Here is a 21017-nt window from a genome sequence, read left to right as displayed (position 1 = left end):
AATCAGGAGAAATGGCACATGCCAATAATCCCTGCTCCTGAGATTCAGGAGGACCACAAGTTGAAGGCCACCCTGGGTAACTCAGCAAGACCCTGATGATACAAAACTTAAAGGAAGGAAGGAAGGAAAAGAAAAAGGGATCTGGGTATAGCTCCATGACAGAGCACTTGCCTAGCACGTGGGAGCCCTGGGATCGATCTCCAGAACCAAACCCTCCAAGATAAATTGAAAAACTATGTGAAAAAGGGTTTGTCGTTTTTAAAATACCGTCAGCCCTTAAATCGTCTTAGCTGGCACCACAGTCCATTAGTATGTGAATTCTTTTTTGGTGGTGGTGGGGTACCAGGGATTAAACTGAGGGGCACTTGACCACTGAACCACATTTCCAGCCCTATTTTGTATTTTATTTAGAGACAGGGTCTCACTGAGTTGCGTAGCACCTCACTTTTGCTGAGGTAGGCTTTGAACTCACAATCCTCCTGCCTCGGCTTCCTGAGCTGCTGGGACAGGCATGCACCACCAGCCCAGCTTCATATATGAATTCTTTTTTAAAAATATTTTTTATTTGTAGATGATAGACACATTCCTTTATTTTACTTACTTAAGCACTTATGTGGTGCTGAGAACCCAGTGCCTCACATGTGCCAGGCAAGCGCTCTACCACTGAGCCCCAGCCCAGACCCCTCACACGTGAGTTCTTATTGCCTTAAATACACAGCACTTCATGGCTCAAGCCCCTCATTTCTCATAAAGCCATGGTCCTCAGGAGTACAGAAACACCACGGAACACAGAAGGCATACAATGACATTTCCAGACTCCCCCAACTAACTTTCCTGATATTCAATACCAATAAGACACACACAAAAAGTCAAGGCCTTTTACCTCTGAAATTACACACCCCTTGCCCCAGATAATCTAAGAAATTAATGATAAAGTGCTACAGCTTAGTAGAAAGTTCTGAAAACACCTGTGTTTGCATTTCATCTTCTTCTACATCCCTCCTTTTAGAAACAGTTCCTGAGATAACACTGCACTGTAAACGAGGAGGAAGGCGCAGCTGAAGGTCGTCCTGTGTGCTGGAACCCACTAGGTCTCTCCTGGATGAACCCTCAACCCATTTCCAACTGAGTCTTAGGTGACACATGACATTCCTCACAGTGAAGACACCTGAGGGGTCTCTCTTTGGTATGAACGAGCAGAGGCTGAGGACGATGTTGCCTCTGGCAGTAGATCTCTCTTGGTGGTTACATTCAAAAAGTCCTTTCCCATAAGGAGTTCTCGGAGGGTGACGGAGGCGTGAGCACTTGGGAAAGGGGGCCCCTCCTCTGCTGCGCTGACAGGGTCTCTCCCACGGTGCATCCTCTGGTGCTGGGTGAGGGATGAGCTGCGGCTGAAGGCCTTTCCGCACTCGCTGCACTTATAGGGCTTCTCTCCAGTGTGGATGATGGCATGCCGGATGAGGTTTGTGCTCCAGCAGAAGGATTTCCCACACTCGATGCATTCAAAAGGCTTCTCCCCACTGTGAATCCGCTTGTGCCTCGTGAGGCCTGACATGCGGGCAAAGGCCTTCCCACACTGCACACACTCGTAGGGCTTCTCCCCAGTGTGGATGCTGAAGTGGCGAATGAGGTCTTTTCGATTGCTAAAGGCTTTCCCACATTCTTTGCACTCAAAGGGTTTTTCTCCAGTGTGGGCCCTTTTATGCAAGATATAAGTAGAGCAGTGGGTGAAGGCCTTCCCACACTCACTGCACACGAAGGGTTTCTCCCCGGTGTGGATGCGCTGGTGCCTCTTGAGGTAGGACCTGTGGTTGAAGGCCTTCCCACACTCGAGGCACTCGAAGGGCTTCTCCCCAGTGTGGATGACGTAGTGGTGGATCAGGGCCGCGCTCTCCAGGAAGGCTTTCCCACACTCGCTGCACTCGTAGGGCTCCTTGCCTGTGTGAGTCTGCTGGTGCCACAGGAGGTAGGACCTGTGCTTGAAGACCTGGCCACACTCAAAACACTCATAGGGGTTCTCCCCACCATGGACCACATAGTGCCTGAGGAAACCTCCCCTGTGCCGGAAGACCTGCCCACACTCAGTGCACACAAAGGACTTCTCTCCAGTGTGTCTCCTGCTGTGCAAGACAAAATTGGAGCGGTGGGTGAAGGCCTTTCCACACTCGCTGCACTTGTAGGGCTTCTCCCCACTGTGGATGCGCTGGTGCTGGGTGAGGTAGGACCTGCGGTTGAAGGCCTTCCCACACTCTGTGCACTCGTAGGGCCTCTCTCCCGTGTGGATCATCTGATGCTGCAGGAGGTGCGTGCTCTTGATGAAGGTCTTCCCACACTCCGTGCACTCGTAGGGCTTCACTCCAGAGTGGATTTTCTCATGTCCAGCAAGAAGGTGTTTCTTGTTAAACACCTTCCCACATTCACTGCACTTGAAGATGTTTTCCTCCTCTTCCTGTACCATCCTTGAATGTGTGTCCTTGGCTGCCCCTGAACCACCAGGTCCAGGGATACTTTTCCCAGGAAGCTTCTCCTGCAGCTCTACACCTGGTCTCAAGAGTCCTTCCTGCACTGCTGATGGACCATCCTGACCTCTGGCTGCCACCACCTGGGAGCACCCTGAGGCCCCTTGTGTTAACAGTCCCTGGAGTGAGGCACCCTTGGACAAGGCTGGCTCACAAGCAGTAGGTTTGGTGGCTTGAGGTTTTCTGTTATCACCTGAAAGAAAATTCAACACACAACAGGGCCTGTTAATAACAACACAGAAGGACAAGATCCTCACTTCAGTGAAAACATGGAACTCAAAACACAGCCTCTCTGTCCACTCTGTTACCTCTGAACCTTAGGTTTGAACATCTTTCTTCCTGACCCTTAGACCCAAACACCTTGAAAGGGAGACCTGGGGAGAGGTCAGTCAGCACACAGAGGGTCTGCAGTGGAGTGCACAGAGTGTGGGAAGACCTTCATCAAGAGCAGGCATCTCCTGCAGCACCAGATGATCCACATGGGGGAGAGGCCCTACAACTGCAGCCTGCACATGGCTAGGGAAACCGTGTGGGGTAAGCTTCCTCTAACCAACGCCATCCTGTGTTGTTCCAGGGACACCAGGAAAGCACAAGGAACATGGCCCACGTAGAAGACAGGAAGTGTGTGATGAGAAATCACAGCAAAAAATCATGTCTGGTATTTGATCAACATAAAACCTCAAACACTAGGCATTTCTAGAATTCCTGTTTCAAATCATGGTGGGCTTCCAGGATTACAAGTGACAATTTACGCAAACAGTTAACTCAATCTGGACCCCTAAACAATTTATCCTAAAGAGATGACTTAGGGAAAGATCTGAACACACCAGAAAGACAAAACATGTCTGATGGAGGGCTTAAGACACAACATGTAGGCTGGACCTCAGTTGAGAGAAGCAGGAGACTGAGCCACATGGTGGGCGATTCCATCAACTGAGCTTAGTCAGTAAGTGTCAATGAAAACCTGGGCACGCAGACTCTGGTGAGTTTCCTGGGTTACCAACACCCAGGCACACACTGCTATGTGTTATAGTTAGCTATTTGGCCATTGTGGCCAAAACACCCAACAATAACAACTTAAGAGAAAGAAGATTTTATTGGGCCCTTTGATGGAGAAAATTTTAACACTGCATATAAAGATATTGAGGTCTACATCAACAAAGAATTGATTAATATAAACTGATGACTCTCCCCAAATCCATGAGGCACTGGCACAAAGACAATGAGACTAGCAATGAAGAAAGAACAAAAGCTCAGAGACCCATTTCCACATATGGAGGTCTGGCGGATGGAGAAGAAAGCATAGCAGCTCAGTGTGAGGAGAGCTGTTCCCTGAACAGAGCACTAAAATTATCTACCCAGGGGAACTGACAGTGAAAGCACTAATATCTCACAATATGTTCTGAACCAAACTAAGATCAGCAAAACCTAAGTAGTGAATGATTACATCAGGATAAAACATGTTTTACGTAAGACAAAGTGATAAGTCCTATACAGAAAGCCATGAATTAGACTTTATTGAAAGGAAGACCTTGGCAGGCATGGCTGCACATGCCTATAATCCCAGTGTCTTGGGAGGCTGAGGCAAGAGTATGGCAAATTCAAAGCCAGCCCCATGAAGCCCTAAGCAACTTAATGAGACCCTGTCTCAAAATGAAAATTAAAAACAGGCTGGGGATGTGGCTCAGTGGTTAATCACCTCTGGGTTCAATCTCTGGAACCATAAATAAATAAATAAATAAATAAATAAAACCTATATGAAATCAAAGACACATTAAAGAGAGCCACAAAAAGAGAAATATAACTACAAAAATATATCTGTAGCTTATACAATTGATAAACAGTAAGTATAACCAGGAACATACAAAGAATCCCTATAAACAAAAAGAGAAAAGCAAACTAAAATTTATCCATGGAAGAATTATATATCATTATTTTGTCCCAACTTAATGGCAAAAATTGAGCAATTTGCTTATGAAATACTGGACAGGAAATATGTTGATGGAATCCACCATTTTTTCCTGAAGAGCAAATTGGTATAGGTCCTTTATAAACAGTAAAAATGATCGTACACCTGGGTGTAGGGTGCACACCTGTAATCCCAGCAGCTCAGGAGACTGAGGCAGGAGGATCACAAGTTCAAGGCTAGCCTCAGCAACTTAGCAAGACCCTAAGCAATTTGGTTAGACCAAAATAAAAAATAAAAGAAAGGGCTGAGAATGTGGTTCAGTGGCAAAGTGCCCCTGGGTTTAATACCCGGTGCAAAAAAGTAAAAAGAATGATCCCACAAACTTCAATGACTGTGGTCTCAAATCCAATCATTTTAATCCTAGATTCATTATTAAAAACGCCCCTACACATGTGAAGATGATCAATAAATTGGAAAACTTACAACTTTACTGCTTAGGAGCATAAAAACATGTAAACAATTAAATACACAGAAAAGGAATGAACGTATGAATATAGTGTAAATTACGAACATTTGTTTAATTTTCAAATATAAAGAACTTGAATAACATATTTTTATTTGGAGAAAGAATGAAATAGAAAATTATAAGGAAAAAAAAGGCATAGAAGAATATCCACGGAAAGCTGTGAGCACAGGAACTGGCCATGGCCAGGGCAGGAGCTCGTCCATCAGGAGAAGAGAAGCCACAGAGCCTGAGACGCATGTGTGTGGGCTGAAAGTCCAGCAGTACTGAGAGGGACGCGTCATCTCCAACCTGAACATGTGCTGACACGGCTGCGACCCGTGTCAGAACCTTATGCCTGGCAAACAGCAACTGTCTGGACGGCTGAGGTCAGGACTGAGGGAGACACCCTGCAGTCTAACCTGCGTGGGTGGCAGACCGGTCACTGGCGCTTGGGAAGTGAAGTGAGCAAGACCAAGCTTTCATTCTTAGGCTCTTCAGATACACAAGTGGAGAGGCAAGGCCAACAGGGGAGAGGTGACTCTGAGGGGCTGAGGAGACACTGCACAAGGACCCTCATGCTCAATCAGCAGGCCAAGGGACAAACAGAGGGCACAGACCATGACTCTGCCATGGCACCAGCCAACCCACAGATGGCAACAGTGCCTCAAAAGCCCAAATGTGGAACACAGCCACCCAAGTCTCCTTGACAAAGCAGGAGAAGCAGGAAGACAGGGGTAGTGTCTGCTGGTGTCTGACACTCAGGTCCAGTGGAAGGCGAGGTGGCAAGGAGGACAGACAGAACACAGCTGGAGAAGAAAATTGGCAGAGAAAAGCCCCCTTCCTCAGGCTTCAGAGGAAATATGAGACATTCTCATTGGCTTGACTAACATGAGATGAACAATAAAGCTTACTTTCAAGGAGCCCTTTGCTATACTTGGACGCTGCTGTTCTGTGTTCATGCAGCAGGTGACAAATCTTTCCAGATACAACCCAACGTCTGAGACTACAGTGACTGCACATTTGAGGACTACCCGAAGGGAGTGGACTAAGATGTCAATCACCCGTCAGTTCTCCCTGAACACACAGCTCAGCCACTTATCCCAGCACACGGACCCAACTGTGGCCAATGCCTAGTTCCCTAGGATGGAACATGAGCGGACTGGTGTCCCTGGAGTGGGAATCGTTGCGCTCACTGGAGAAAGGCAGAAAAACCATCAGACAGCAGGCTGATGAGAGAAAGAACCTGTAGAGCTCCCCACGCCCCACGCAGACCTGGGGACAGTGAAAATCACAGCTACACATGCTGAGCCGCTGAGCCTTGTGCCAACTCAATCACCCTTATGTACAAAACCACGAGTCTTCAACCTTACCAGGTAGGGCCTCAGAGCTGGTGATGGCCAAGCCAGGTTTCATGACCACACAGTTGGAGCCCTGGCCAGGTGTTAGCTCACCAACCTCACTCTTTCCCAGGACCTGGAACAAGTTGATGGGTTTGGCTGACCAGAGGAGTACAGGTCAAAGGGCAACATGGCTACAAAATCCAGAGGCCACAGTACGATGCTTCCCAAGACATACCCAGGCCAGTGTCTTCCCTGCCTCAAGCCTGCAGGGCCTCCACTAGCCAAGGTCATGGCTCCTACCTGGACAGGTGCTCTGAAAGAGGTCTATCATCACTGTCCACAACTGCTGCCCGTGCTCCAGCTGGAAGATCAGCTCAGGTTTGGGAACAGGATACCCTTTTCAGGGACAAAAGAAAAAAAAAGGGAGAAACATGGATTTTGTGAAAAGCAGTAAACACCCTCCATCTCCTTCAGGCCTCAAGCCCAGCATCCGGTCCTTAGGATGAAGCCTCTCCCACCAGAACAAAAAGAAAGCTGACATGTGACCTGGAACAAGGCTGGCCATCCACACTGGATGACCACTGTGCCCCAGTATGCACTCAGAAGCTGGCACATACCAGGGCTAACCACGTCCACAGGACTAGGCAAGCAGGTTGAATGCACTGGGTCAGCTCAAACCTGAACAATATTTAAGCAATAATTTAGGGGAAAACAGACATCTAAAATCTCTCTTCACTCAAAGCAAAGGTATGTGTATTAGTCAGTTTTCCTTTCCTCATCTAATGCCTGACTCTTGGCAATGAAAACAACAGAGGTATACTTAGCACACAGCTTTGGAGATTTCACATCCAACTCAGGCAAATTAATGCAGATTAATCTTTTCCAAGGGCAGTGCCGACAACGACCCTATGACCTTCCACCTGAGTCCCACCTCTGTACTTTCCCCCTCTGGTGAAAGGGGATCAGCAAGTGTCAGGGAAAGGGGCTGGGCTGAGACTCAGCTCTAAACCCAGACTTTTCATTCAACAAATCTCAGTGGCAGGAAAAAGGTGCTCAAGGAACTACTTGTCCAGGGCATGTCTCCAGACCAGATTAGTCCTCAAGAATGGCTTCTCCAGGGTCTCTTGATGCCAGGTGAGGGGGTGTCTGTGCTTCCTCTCATACAGGTCCAACCTCCGCCAACTGATTTTTAGGTCCCGTGTGCAGTGGTGATCTGTCCTGTGCATTACAAGGACGCTCAGCAGCATCCAGGTCTCCACCCACTAAATGCCAGTAATACCCCCAACCCAACGTAAAAACCAAGACATTTTCCCACGTCACCCCATGTGTGCGGAAGGGCTCCCCACTTGAGAACCTCTGGCTTAGGAGGATAGAAATAAATACAGGGAGATGAGAGAAGCAGCATGTGATGGGGCGGGGCCTCCTGGAGACTGTGTTCAGGAAGGCTCTGGTGAGCAGATGCTGAGAAAGGGCAGCAGAGTGGAACGCTGCATCACCCTGAGCACACCACAGGACAAGGAGAAAACTGCAAGAGCTGTCCTGCGGCAGGCAGGAGGGCAGGGGAGGAAGGGCAGGAAGTTGCAAAGACTGGAGTGTGGGGCGTCTGGGCCGGAGCACCAAAGGTGAGCGAAGGTCGGCTGGGTTAGAGAGGACTCCTTATTGTTAAGAATTTACATATCTGATTCTATCAAACCCCTTCCTAGCAAAGATCGCATCCCACACCACCCTGCACACTGGGCTACTGGGGACACCTGATCCAACCCTCCTCCTAAGTCAGACTCCCCACTGAAAGATGGCATAAAAAACACCACAGACCGGGGCCAATCTACGCTGGGCACCGAGTGAGAGGCTGAGGGAAGGATGGCTCATGGTTGCCATTTGCTGCCTCAAGAGTGTCCCACAAAAGCCAGCAGCAAATAAGGAAAAATACAAACATGCAGACAACAGGACCAGGAATCTGGTGGTCACACACAGCAAGGACCAGAAGGCCACTCATGCTGCAAACTGGCTCAGGAAGAAAAGGCCCTTGATTGGATATGGTGGCAGGAGCCAGGAGAAATTGTGGTGGTCTCCCTCGAAACCTCACCGTGGGTCCTGAATGCCTCCCCATTCCTTCCACTGTCGCCTTCTCCACAGCACCCTGGGAGCCCAAGGGCCCTACTTCCACTGCCCAGAGAGATACAGGACACCAGACAGGAAGAGGTGAGTCCAGTAAATGACTGAAGCCCTGGGAAGAAGGCTGGATCCAGAGGCTTCTGGAGCAGCCAGGGTGAAGTGAAGGAGGCAGCAGGTCCGCTGCATGCTGGAGGTGGAAGGCCTTACCCAGTGAGACCAGGAGCCCACAGTTTTCCAGCATCACCTCCTGGTACAAGGTCCTCTGAGCTGGGTCCAGTTGTCCCCACTCCTCCTGGGTGAAAGTCACAGCTACATCCTCAAAGGTCACAGACCCCTGGAAAGTCAAATAGAGGGAAAACTGTTGGTCGTGGGGCTGTTCCAAGAGGCAGGAGAGTCTCACTGAAAAACATGCAAAGAGATCAAGGCCTAAATCACATGGTGTTTCCCAAGGGCCATGCTCCATGCTGGGCCACAGAAGGAAGGAGGAGCTGCTTCAACATAATACCATGTAAGGGAAAGATGCTGCTTATGCAAGAACAGTCAATGGGATCAACTTCTGCACTGTGAGATGTAGACAGAAGGGCTCTAGGACATCAGAGGAGTGAGGAAACAATGATAATGACCCCACCAGTGCAATCTGCATCTTCCTGGTGCAGGCAGGTGCTGCCCCAGGCTGAGAACATTCTGTGTTCAAATGACTGCCAGTTGACAGCTCAAAGTCAGATCCATAGAGTCTGAATCCAAACATCAAAACTGTCAGTTCCTATTTTTTCTGCTTAAGAGACTTCTATCCTTTCTGAGCCTACATTTTTAGATCAGGAAAACAGATCCCACTTGACCAGTGACTGTTGTGAGACTTTAAGACAAATTATCCACTGTTTAGTGTTTTGGGAGGGGATTTTCTCATCCTTCCACAGTGCCTCACCTCCTCTCATCAAACTTAATATCACAGTAAGTGACCTGGGGCTTAAGAAGCTTCACCAATTCACAGATCTTACCACCAGAGGCAGAGTAACTCTGGTCCAAGTTGGGCGTGGAACCCTGACGAGTCTTCAGGTCAGAGCGACTCTAATGTGCTGCGGTTGTGCAGCACGTCCACCCGTTACTGATCCTAAGTATGTTTAAGTCATTCTTGGAAACAGTTAACGCACACGTGGACCGAGGAGGCAGAGCCTTCCGCCCTCACCAGACAGCACCAGGAGCGTTGGCATCCACCTGGAGACAGGGCCGAGGCCGGCTTCCACGTCCCTGGGCGCTCTGGGCCTGTCAGACGCCAGGGACACGCCAGTTACCGAGCACCTTTCCCCCTGCTAGAGGCCGACGGCCCCGCCAGAGCAGGGACTTCAGGACCTGGGCGCACGGGGCAAAGGGCCAGCGGCCCTCCGCGGACGCCCTCCCCTCGCCCGGCCCAGGCGACCGGAGCCAGGAGGCCGGTGCTCACCGCCGTGTCCGAGCCCGCCCTCCTCCGGAGCCGCACCGTGGGGCCGCTTGCACTCACCCGCGCGGCCATCGCGGGCCCACGGCGCGCTCCGGACCCGGCGGCCCAGCAACTCCCGGGAACGGCGCGCCGGCCCGGCGACCCTGTGACCGCCCCGGTGCTGAGGACGGGCGAGGCGAGGCCCGCGGGCGGCCAGGACTCACGCCGCAGGTGGACCGGCCGAGGGACGGTGCCTGTGGCGCCGCGTCCGCAGGACGAGACCGGAACTCCAGACCCCCAGGCCTCGGAGGCTGAGACCAATGGCGCGACGGCCACACCCGGAAGTCCCGCCCCGGCACGGCCTTCCGGGAGGCGCCGGTCGCGGGCCGTGATTGGCCGGCGCCTGCGCTCGCGCGGAGCACAGCCTTCTGGGTACCGTAGTTTACCCTGCTGCGCAGCTGGGGGCCTGAGGTGGACACCCGGCACCTGCCGGGAGACCGGGCGGGAGGCCAGGCGTCCCTGGTCAGCAGGGCCAGCGTAGAGGCTGCGCCCGCTCTGCAGCCACCTGGAGACTCGTCCCTTCCACCCGAGTGTCTGGGAAGGCTCAGGTGCCACCGCTGGACGGCGGTGGAACCGTCCCACAGGTGTAGGCTCGGACTGTCTCACACCGGGGGGTCCCTCGCAGGCCGTTTGTCGCTGGGAGGGTGCCACCTAGGGGATCGTGGGACTCCAGTCTCTTCTTTTTTCCGTGTGCCAGCCATGAGTGAAGGGCTTTGCCTGACCACGTACTGACTCCATGGTGTTCTGCCTCCTCCCAGTTCTTAAAGCAATGGGTCAACATCAGGGACAGCAACCTCCAAACGGGAGCCAAAATAAAGTTTTTCTTCGTACAAGTTGGTCACCTCAGGCATTTGTCACAGCGTTGAGAAGCTGTGTCACAGCGGAGCCAAAATAAAGTTTTTCTCCTCACAAGTTGGTCACCTCAGGCATTTGTCACAGCGTTGAGAAGCTGTGACACAGCGAATGGGACAAAAACCTCAGCGATTGATGAATTTGGGTGAACGGCACACACGCTTGCACTTACAACTTTTTTTTTTAAATATAATTTTGAATTATTTCCACATTGGGGAGGGTGCAGAGACAAGATGTTCTTCACCTCCACTGCTCTTTAATATTCTGCTCTGGCTGACAAGATCTCTTCTGAACTTCTGTAGTCGTGTTATAGCCTGCGTTTTTACTGCTGGGTCGAAAGACCTGACAAGAACAATTTTAGAGGAGGAAAAGTTTATTTGGGGCTCATGGTTTCAGAGGTCTCAGACCATAGATAGCCGGCTCCATTCCTCGGGGATCAGTGTGAGGCAGAACATCATGGGGGAAGAGTTGTGGAGGAAAGTGGCACAGGACATGATGCTATGAAGCAGAGAGAAGTTGCTATGGAAGGACAAAATAAAAGCCCCAAAGGCAAGGCCTGGAGACTCACCTCCAGCCACACCCTTACCTGCCCATCGGGGATTAATTAAATGGTTAGGTTCAGGTCTCATAGCCCAATCATTTCACCTCTGAGCCTTGCATAGCCCAATCATTTCACCTCTGGCCCTTGCATAACCCAATCATTTCGCCTCTAGATCTTTCATTGTCTTACACATGAGCTTTTGATGGACACCTCACATCTAAACCAAAGCAAGTAGCTTCCTGTTTTTTCTGCTTCCCTCCTCACCCACGTGGAGTTTATTCTTGCAGCACCTCAAGTGAGCCTCTGAAAACTGTGATAAGTGCACAGGAGGAAAGCCAGTATGGATCTCATAATCTCTGTCTCTGGGTGTTCAAGCTCTTGAGTGTGGGTCTAACTTGTGACTCAGTTCTGAACATATAAACTATGCCAAAATACTGGAATGCATATGATTATGTGTATATGGATGTGTCAATTAAGAGAGGACTCTCGTCTTGCTAATTCTCTCTCCCTGTAGACTTGATGAAGCAAGCAGCTATGCTAGTAAACCCACATATTGTACTGTAGGTGGCTTCCAGGACTTTTATCAGCGCACAGAAACTGACATTACCAGTGCTTATATTGCAAGAAAATAAGCACTAGTGAAAAGTCAAGATTTTCAAGCCAGGCATGGTGGCACATGCCTCCTGGGAAGCATCCTCAGAGGCCAAGGCAGGAAATTGCAAGTTCAAAGCCAGCCTCAGTAACTTAGCAAGGCCCTAAGCAACATAGGGGGACCCTGTCTCAAAACAAAAATTGAAAAAGACAGAGGATGTGGCTTAGTAGTTAAGCACTCCTGGGTTCAGTCCCCAGAAAATAAAGTGTTAGCTCCAAAGGTCATAGTTTTCTTTACTGCTGTATCCTAATTCATGAGCGATTTTGGCACAGCAGTCACACTGTAGATACCTCAGTACAATCTCCTGAAATCCTTGCCCTCAGCCTTGGAAAGTCGTGAGCGTTTTTGTTGTTGTTGTTGTATGTAGACAGTGTCTCACTCTATTGCCCAGCCTGGGCTCAGGTGATCCTTCTGCCTCAGCCTCCCAAGTAGCTAGGATTATAGGCACTTTCAACCACATCTAGCTGTTAGCTTTTTGATCATCTGGCTATACTATAGCTCATTTTCTCATTTACCAATGGAAGGACATATTGTTTGTTAACAAGTTTAGGCAATTATGAATGATGCTGGTAAATTATGAATTATTTTCAATTAAGGAAACCCATGTCTGAGTTTTTGGTGGACAGTTGCTGGATTCCATAGTAAGATTATGTTCAGTTTTGTGAGAAACTCCCAACTGTCTTCCACAGTGCATACCATGTTGAACTGACACCACAATGAAGAATCTTCACTGGCCTTGTCAGGAGTTTTTGGGGGAGGCACTCTGGGAAGGGTTAGTGGTGGCACATTAGCTTAATGTGAAATGCCGTAAGGCTACATGAGGTTCAACGTCCTTTTCTGTGCTTACTTGCCATCTGTCTTCTTGGTGAGATGCCTATCATCCCAGTGACTCAGAGGCTGAGGCAGGAGAATTGCAGGTGGGAGGCCAGCCTCAGCAACTTAGTGAGACCCTCTCTCAAAATAAAACATAGAAAGGGCATGAGGTTTAACTCAGTGATAGGGAACCCCTGGGTCCAATCCTTGGTACCCCCCCAAAAAAAACTTTTAAAAGAAAGAAAAGACCAGGCTGCGGTTGTAGCTCAGTGGCAGAGTACTTGCCTAGCATGTGTGAGGCACTGTGTTCGATTCTCAGTACCACAAATTAAAAAAAGGGGTCCATTGACAACTAAAAAATATATATTATAAAGAAGAAAAAAAGACTTACCTTTACTCCACTGTATTGCTTTTGCTCCTCAGTGGATCATTTTGCTATACCTAGGTGTCCATGTAGGTCTGTTTCTGGACTCTGTCCTGTTCCATTGACCTCTTGTCTGTTCATTCATACCACAGGCCTCAATTACTGTGGCTTTATAGTAAGGCTAAAATTGAGAAGGCTGGGGTGGAGCAAGATGAAGGGCCCTGCATTGGATCCCCAGTGCTGCAAAGAAACACCTACTCCCCAATAAATTTTTCTGGGTTGGGGGCTCACAGACTACATCCCCAAATTTTGCATATACCTCCAAATTGGTGAAAGTTCAACTCAAAGACTCAGCCTCATTTAAATTTTGAATATTTCATAAAACAACTTGGAAGGATTTGTACTAAACTGGAGAAGTCAGCTTTGGTTTCTTCTTTTTTGTTTTTTGCAGGATCAGAGGAGGGAAAAGCTGTTTACAGTAGTCAATATTGAACTTGGGGTGCTCCTCTACTTTGCCACATTCCTAGACCCTTTTTTTTTATTCTTTTGTTTTGAGACAGGGTCTCACTAAGTTGCTGAGACTGGCTTTAAACTTGGGATCCTGCTGCCTCGGCCTCTGAATTGCTGGGATTCTAGGCATGGCCACCATGCCTGGCTGGTTGCCTCTTCTTACAGTCTTGGTTTTGATGTACTCTCAGTTATTTTACACCTCTCACCTTTCCAAGAGCATCTGAGAGGCCATGGTGGTGTTGTAAAGGGACAGGAGGAGACATGAACTGATATTCAGGTCCCTGTGCATGAGTCTCCTCCAGAAACACATGACCTGAGTCCAGGGGGGTGGCTGCAGATGTCCAGGCTGAGTGACTTACATGCACACTCAGAGGAGAAACAAAGGCAGGTCCAGCAAAACACACATGATAGTGATTGTGGGGTAGTTAAATATGGGCCAATAGAGGTGGTGTTGGAACCTCGGGAAGGACATGGTTTCCACACTGAAAACATGGCCTTAAAACTATGCTTTCCTCGAGCACCTGACCTGAATGCCACCCAAGGGTTTTAAACAGGAAAGTTTGGATATGAACCCCATTAATTTAATTTCTTGCCACATTTATGCAGTCCAGACCTGGATCGACATCCAGAGAGAGAGCTACGGAGAGAAAGAAGCAGGCAGCAGATGGGGTAGGTGCCCAGTGGTTGTGGGATTCAGTGACCCTCCAGCTGTGACTGCTGTCTGCCATCCTTTCAAGACTTGGCTTCTCATTCTCTGTGGAACACCATCTTCTCTAGTTTGTGTGACTCTCAATTTTACTACCAGGGATTAAACCGAGGGGTGCTCTACCACTGAGCCACATTTACAGGTGGGCACTAGTGCCTGGCTAGTTTATGTTATTCTTACTGGCACAATCAACATTTGGGGCAAAGCCTTCCAGGTTAACATAATAATCACTTATGCACCCCTGAAGTCTTCCTTTGGGCAATGGGGTCAAAACCAGGCTCAGGCACAAAGACACTGAGGTACTTCCTGGGGCATCAGGGTCTGCCCTGATGTCCTGGCTGCAGGGCCCAAGGCTGAGGTCTCCTCCCCAGATGGCTGTTGGGAGCCATTCTGGACAGTAGCTAGGCACACACGTTTAAGTCCTGAGTAAAGGGGTACTAAATAGTTATTGCACCTCACAATACATTGGATTTTTAGCCCCACTTGAATAATGAGGTGTCACCCAGTGAGGTTAAGTTACACTCACCTGCTCCTTTGCAATCCTAACCCTTTGCCCTTTTGGGATAGAATGTTCCATGGGATCTCCCCTTATGAGCTTAGGGGATTTTGGAAAGGTACTTCTGTGTGTTTGTGCACTTTCTTTGCTGTTTTCTTAAGTTATTGGAATAGTCAGATTTTGTGAACTCAGCATTGGATCTCCAGCTTGGATAATGGCAATAGATGGCTCCTGCCCTGTATGGCAGAGAAGCCATGGGCTTCCTGAGCACTAAGGTTATGGTTTACATGAGATGTCCCCCAAAGCTCATGTGTGAGATCATGCAAGAAAGTTTAGATATAAATGATCGTGTTTAATCCCCTACAGAGATTAAATAGGTGGTAACTGTAGGAAAGTAGGGTGTAGCTGGTGGAAGGGGGTCCTTGGGAGTGTGCTAATGGGGTTTATATTCTGTCCTTGTTGAGCAGAGCGCTCTCTCTCTCTCTCTCTCTCTCTCTCTCTCTCTCTCTCTCTTTCTCTCTCTCTTCCTCCCTCCCTCCCTCCCTCCCTCCCTCCCTCCCTCCTGATCTTTATGTCATGAGCCACTTTCATCCACCACACTCATCCCCCATGATGTTCTGCCTTACCTGGAGCCCTGAGGAATGGAGCCTGCTATGTGTGGACTGAGACCCCTGAAACCTACCCTGAGTGCCTCCATGGTGTACAGGACAGCAGTTATCAGGCTGCGCCTCCCTGAGTGACTCCATGGTGAATATAACAGAAGTTATCAGGCTGCGCCTCCCTGAGTGACTCCATGGTGAATATAACAGAAGTTATCAGGCTGCGCCTCCCTGAGTGACTCCATGGTGTGTAGAACAGCAGTCCTCAGGCTGTACCTTACCTGAGTGACTCCATGGTGAATATAACAGCAGTCCTCAGGCTGTGCCTTACCTGAGTGACTCCATGGTGAATATAACAGCAGTTCTCTGGCTGTGCCTTACCTGAGTGACTCCATGGTGAATATAACAGCAGTTCTCTGGCTGTGCCTTACCTGAGTGACTCCATGGTGTGTAGAACAGCAGTCCTCAGGCTGTACCTTACCTGAGTGACTCCATGGTGAATATAACAGCAGTTCTCTGGCTGTGCCTTACCTGAGTGACTCCATGGTATACAGAACAGCAGTTCTTAGGCGGCACCTCCCCTGAGTGACTCCATGGTGGATAGAGAAGCAGCTCTCAGGCAATGACTCCTCTGAGTGACTCCATGGTGCGTAGAACAGAAGTTCTCAGGCTGAGCCTGTCCTGAGTGATTCCCTGTGTGTAGGACAACACTTCTCAGGCTGAGCCTGTCCTGAGTGATTCCCTGGTGTGTAGGACAGAAGTTCTCAGGCTGAGCCTGTCCTGAGTGATTCCCTGGTGTGTAGAACAGAAGTTCTCAGGCTGAGCCTGTCCTGAGTGATTCCCTGGTGTGTAGGACAACACGTCTCAGGCTGAGCCTGTCCTGAGTGATTCCCTGGTGTGTAGAACAGAAGTTCTCAGGCTGAGCCTGTCCTGAGTGACTCCATGGTGTGTAGGACAACACGTCTCAGGCTGAGCCTGTCCTGAGTGATTCCCTGGTGTGTAGAACAGAAGTTCTCAGGCTGAGCCTGTCCTGAGTGATTCCCTGGTGTGTAGGACAACACTTCTCGGGCTGAGCCTCCACTAAGTGAATCTATGATGTCAGAACAGCATTTCTCAAGCTGTGGCCTGCTCATGGTGTCAGCAGGTCTCAGGTCTGTGCCTGCCCTGAGTGACTCCCTGCTGTGTAGAACAGCAGGACTCAGGCTGCACCTGTGGTGAATGACTCCAGGGTGCGGAGAAGAGCACGTCTTTCTTTTTTAAAATCTTAATTTATTATATATGATAACAGAATGCATCACAATTCATATTACATATATAGAGCACAATTTTTCATATCTCTGGTTGTACACAAAGTAGACTCACATCATTCATGTCTTCATACATGTACTTAGGTAATGATGACCATTCCCATCCGCCATCTTTCCTACCCCTGTGTCCCCTTGCTTTCACTCCCTCCCCTTTTCCCCTTTGCCCTGTCTAGAGTTCATTTAATCCTCCCATCCCCACCCGACTCCCACAGCATATTGTGAATGAGCATCTTTAAATCAGAGAAATCATTAGGCATTTGATTTAGGGGGATTGGCCAGTTTCACTTAGCATTATATTCTCCAGCTCCATCTATTTACCTGAAAATGCCATGATTTTATTTTATAATGCTGAATAATCTTCCATTGTGTACATATGCCACATTTTCTTTATCCATTTATCTACTGACGGGCATCAAGGTTGGCACCACAGTTTAGCTACTGTGAATTGTGTTGCTATAAACATTGATGTGGCTGTCTCCCTGTAGTATGCTGTTTTTAAGTCCTTTGGGTATAGATGGAGAAGTGGGATAGCTGGGTCAAATGGTGGTTCCATTCCCAGAATTCCAAGGAATCTCCATACTGCTTTGCATATTGGCTGCACCAATTTGCAGTCCCACCAGCAGTGTATGAGTGCACCTTTTCCCCACATCCTCACCAACACTATTGTAGTTTGTATTCTTAATAGCTGCCATTCTGACTGGAGTGAGATGAAATCTTAGAGAAGTTTGGTTTTGTATTTCTCTAATTGCTGGAGATGATGAGCATTTTTTTCATATATTTGTTGATTGATTGCATATCCTTTTCTGAAAAGTGTTCAGTTCCTTGGCCCATGTATTGATTGGGTTATTTGGTGGGGTTTTTTTTTGGTGTTAAAGTTTTTGAGTTCTTTATATACCCTAGAGATTAGTGTTCTATCTGATGTGCTTGTGGCAAAGATTTGCTCCCATCCTGTAGGCTCTCTAATCACCTGATTGTTTCTTTTACTGAGAAGAAGCTTTTTAGTTTGAATCCATTCCATTTATTGATTCTTGATTTTAATTCTTGTGCTATAAGAGTTTCATTAAGAAAGTTGGGGCCTAGTCCAACATAATGGAGATTTGGGCCTACTTTTTTTCCATTAGGTGCAAGGTCTCTGGTTTAATTCCTAGGTCCTTGATCCACTTTGAGTTGAGTTTTATGCATGGTGAGAGATAGAGGTTTGATTTTATTTTGTTACATGTGGATTTCCAGTTCTCCTTGAAGAGGCTATCTTCTCTCCAGTGTATGTTTTGGCACCTTTGTCTAATATAAGATAACTGAAGTTATGTGGGTTAGACTCTGTGTCCTCTATTCTGTACCATTGGTCTACAGGTCTATTTTGGTGCCGATACCATGCTGTTTTTGTTACTATTGCTCTGTAGTATAGTTTTAGGTCTTGAAGAGTAATGCCACCTTCATTCTTCTTGCTAAGAATTGCTTTGGCCATTATGGGTCTCTTATTTTTCCAGATTAATATTTTTAATTGCTTTTATTTTTTAAATACATAACAGCATAATGCATCACAATTCTTATTACACACATACAGCACATTTTTTTTCATATCTCTGTTTGTATATAAAGTATGTTCACACCAATTCATGTCTTCATACATGTACTTTGGATAATGATGTCCATCATATTACACCATTATTGCTAATCCCCTACCCCTTCCCTTTCCCTCCCACTCCTCTGTCCTATCTAGAATTCATCTATTCCTCCCATGCTTCCTCTCCCTACCCTACTATGAGTCAGTCACCTTATATCAGAGAAAACATTCATCATTTGTTTTTTTGGGATTGGCTAACTTCACTTAGCATTATCTTCTCCAACTCCATCCATTTACCTACAAATGCCATGATTTTATTCTCTTTTATTGCTGAGTAAAATTCCATTGTGTATATATGCCACATTTTAAAATTCATTTATCTACTGAAGGGCATCTAGTTTGGTTATACAGTTTAGCTATTTGAATTGTGCTGCTATAAACATTGATGTGGCTGTGTCCCTTTAGGATGCTGTTTTTAAGTCCTTTGGGTATCCAAAAAGCATGCATTGGAGAAAAGAAAGCCTTTTCAACAAATGATGCTGGGAAAACTGGAAATAATATGCACAAAAATGAAATTAAACCCCTATCTCTCACCATGCACAAAACTCAACTCAAAGTGGATCAAGGACCTAGGAATTAAACCAGAGACTCTCCATCTAATAGAAGAAAAAGTAGGCCCTAATCTTCATCATGTGGGATTAGGCCCCAACTTCCTTAATAAGACTCCTATAGTACAAGAATTAAAGCCAAGAATCAATAAATGGGATAGACTCAAACTAAAAAGTTTTTTCTCAGCAAAAGAAACAATCTGTGAGGTGAACAGAGAGCCCATATCCTGGGAGCAAATTTTTACCCCTCACACATTAGATAGAATTCTAATCTCTAGGGTATATAAAGAACTCAAAAAGCTAAGCACCAAAAAACAAACAAAACAAAACAAAACAAAAAAACCCAAATAACCCAATCAATAAATGGGCCAAGGACATGAACAGACACGTCTCAGAAGACGATATTTAATCAATCAACAAATATATGAAAAAAGTGTTCAACATCTTTAGCAATTAGAGAAATGCAAGTCAAAACTACTCTAAGATTTCATCTCAGTCCAGTCAGAATGGCAGCTATTAAGAATACAAAACAATAAGTGTTGGTGAAGATGTGGGGTAAAAAGCACACTTATACATTGCTGGTGGGACTGCAAATTGGTGTAGCTAATATAGAAAGCAGTATGGAGATTCCTTGGAAAACTTGGAATGGAACCACCATTTGACCCAGCTATCCCTCTCCAGATGAATTTCATGATTACTTTTTCTATTTCTATAAGGAATTCCATAGAGATTTTGATTGGGATTGCATTGAATCTGTTTAATGCTTTTGGTATATGGTCATTTTGACAATATTACTTCTGCCTATTCAAGAACAAGGTATATCTTTTAATCTTCTAAGATCTTCAATTTCTTTCTTTAGTGTGTTGTAGTTTTCATTGTAGAGGTCTTTCACCTCTTTTGTTAAATTTATTACCAAGTATTTTTTTTTTAGGTTATTGTAAATGGGGTGATTTTCCTTGTTTCACTTTCAGTGGATTTGTCACTGTTGTACAGAAATGCCTTTGATTTATGGGTGTTGATTTTATATCCAGCTCTGTTACTGAATTCATTTATTAGTTCTAGGAGATTCCTGGTGGAATATTTTGGATCTTCTAGGTATAGAATCATATTGTGTGCAAGTAGTGATAATTTGTGTTCTTCTTTTTCTATCCATATACCTTTCATTTCTTTCATCTGTCTGATTGTTCTGGATAGAATTTCAAGAACAGTGTTAAATAGAAGTGGTGACATAAATCAGCATACTACAGAGATTTAGCCACACCAATGTTTATAGCAGCACAATTCACAATAGCTAAACTGTCAAGCCTACCTAGATGCCCTTCAGTGGATGAGTGAGTAAAAAAAATGTGGCATATATACACAATGCAATTTTACTCAGCAATAAAAGAGAATAAAATCATGGCATTTGCAGGTAAATGGATGGCGTTGGAAAAGATAATGCTAAGTGAAGTTAGCCAATCCCCAAAAAACAAATGGTGAATGTTTTCTCTGATATAAGGAGGATGACTCATAGTGGAATAGCAAGGGGGATCATGGGAGGAATAGATGAACTCTAGATAGGTCTGAGAGGTGGGAGGGAAAGGGGGTAGGGGGTTACAAGAATGGTGGAATGTGATAGACATTATCCAAAGTACATGTATGAAGACATGAATTGGTGTGAACATACTTTATATACAACCAGAGATATGAAAAATTGTGCTGTATATGTGTTATAAGAATTGTAATACATTCTGCTGTCATTTATTTTTTTAAATTTATTTTTCTTTAAAAAATGCTCAAATTTAAAAAAAAAGTGGTGACAAAGAGTTTCCCTGTCTTGTTCCAGTTTAGAGAGAATGCTTTCAAATTTTCTTCATTTAGAATGATGTTGGCCTGGGGCTTAGCATAGGTAGCCTTTAAAATGCTGAGGTATATTCCTGATATCCCTTGTTTTTCAAGCATTTTGAACATGAGGGGATGCTGTATTTTATCAAATGCTTTCTCAGCATCTATTGAGATGATCATATTATTTTTATCTTTGAGTCTATTTATGTGATGAATTACATTTATTGATTTCTGTGTGTTGAACCAACCTTGCATTCCTTGGATGAATTCTACTTGATGGTGATGCACTATCTTTTTGATATGTATTTGTATTAAA

At 46.6% G+C, this 21017-nt stretch overlaps 1 protein-coding gene across 4 annotated transcripts; it reads right to left on the bottom strand.

The window, feature by feature from the left end:
• Window positions 1-864: 864 nt before the first annotated feature.
• On the bottom strand, window positions 865-10146 carry LOC101955563 (uncharacterized). 4 transcript variants are annotated; one of them, XM_078032959.1, is made up of 4 exons: window positions 9887-10145; window positions 8596-8722; window positions 6574-6669; window positions 865-2712 (listed from the first exon to the last, which is right to left on the bottom strand). In XM_078032959.1, the coding sequence occupies exons 1-4, from the start codon at window positions 9896-9898 to the stop codon at window positions 1154-1156; spliced, it is 1794 nt and encodes a 597-aa protein (XP_077889085.1). In that variant the 5' UTR covers window positions 9899-10145; the 3' UTR covers window positions 865-1153. The 4 variants fall into 4 exon arrangements, with proteins under 4 accessions (XP_077889085.1, XP_077889087.1, XP_077889086.1 ...); XM_078032961.1 differs by lacking the exon at window positions 9887-10145 and adding an exon at window positions 9387-9540; XM_078032960.1 differs by lacking the exon at window positions 6574-6669 and having other exon boundaries at window positions 9887-10146.
• Between the last annotated feature and the right edge of the window lie 10871 nt (window positions 10147-21017).

Source organism: Ictidomys tridecemlineatus, chromosome 15 (genome assembly GCF_052094955.1).
Source record: "Ictidomys tridecemlineatus isolate mIctTri1 chromosome 15, mIctTri1.hap1, whole genome shotgun sequence".
Lineage (NCBI taxonomy): Eukaryota > Metazoa > Chordata > Mammalia > Rodentia > Sciuridae > Ictidomys > Ictidomys tridecemlineatus.
This window is presented reverse-complemented; position numbering and strand designations above follow the sequence as displayed.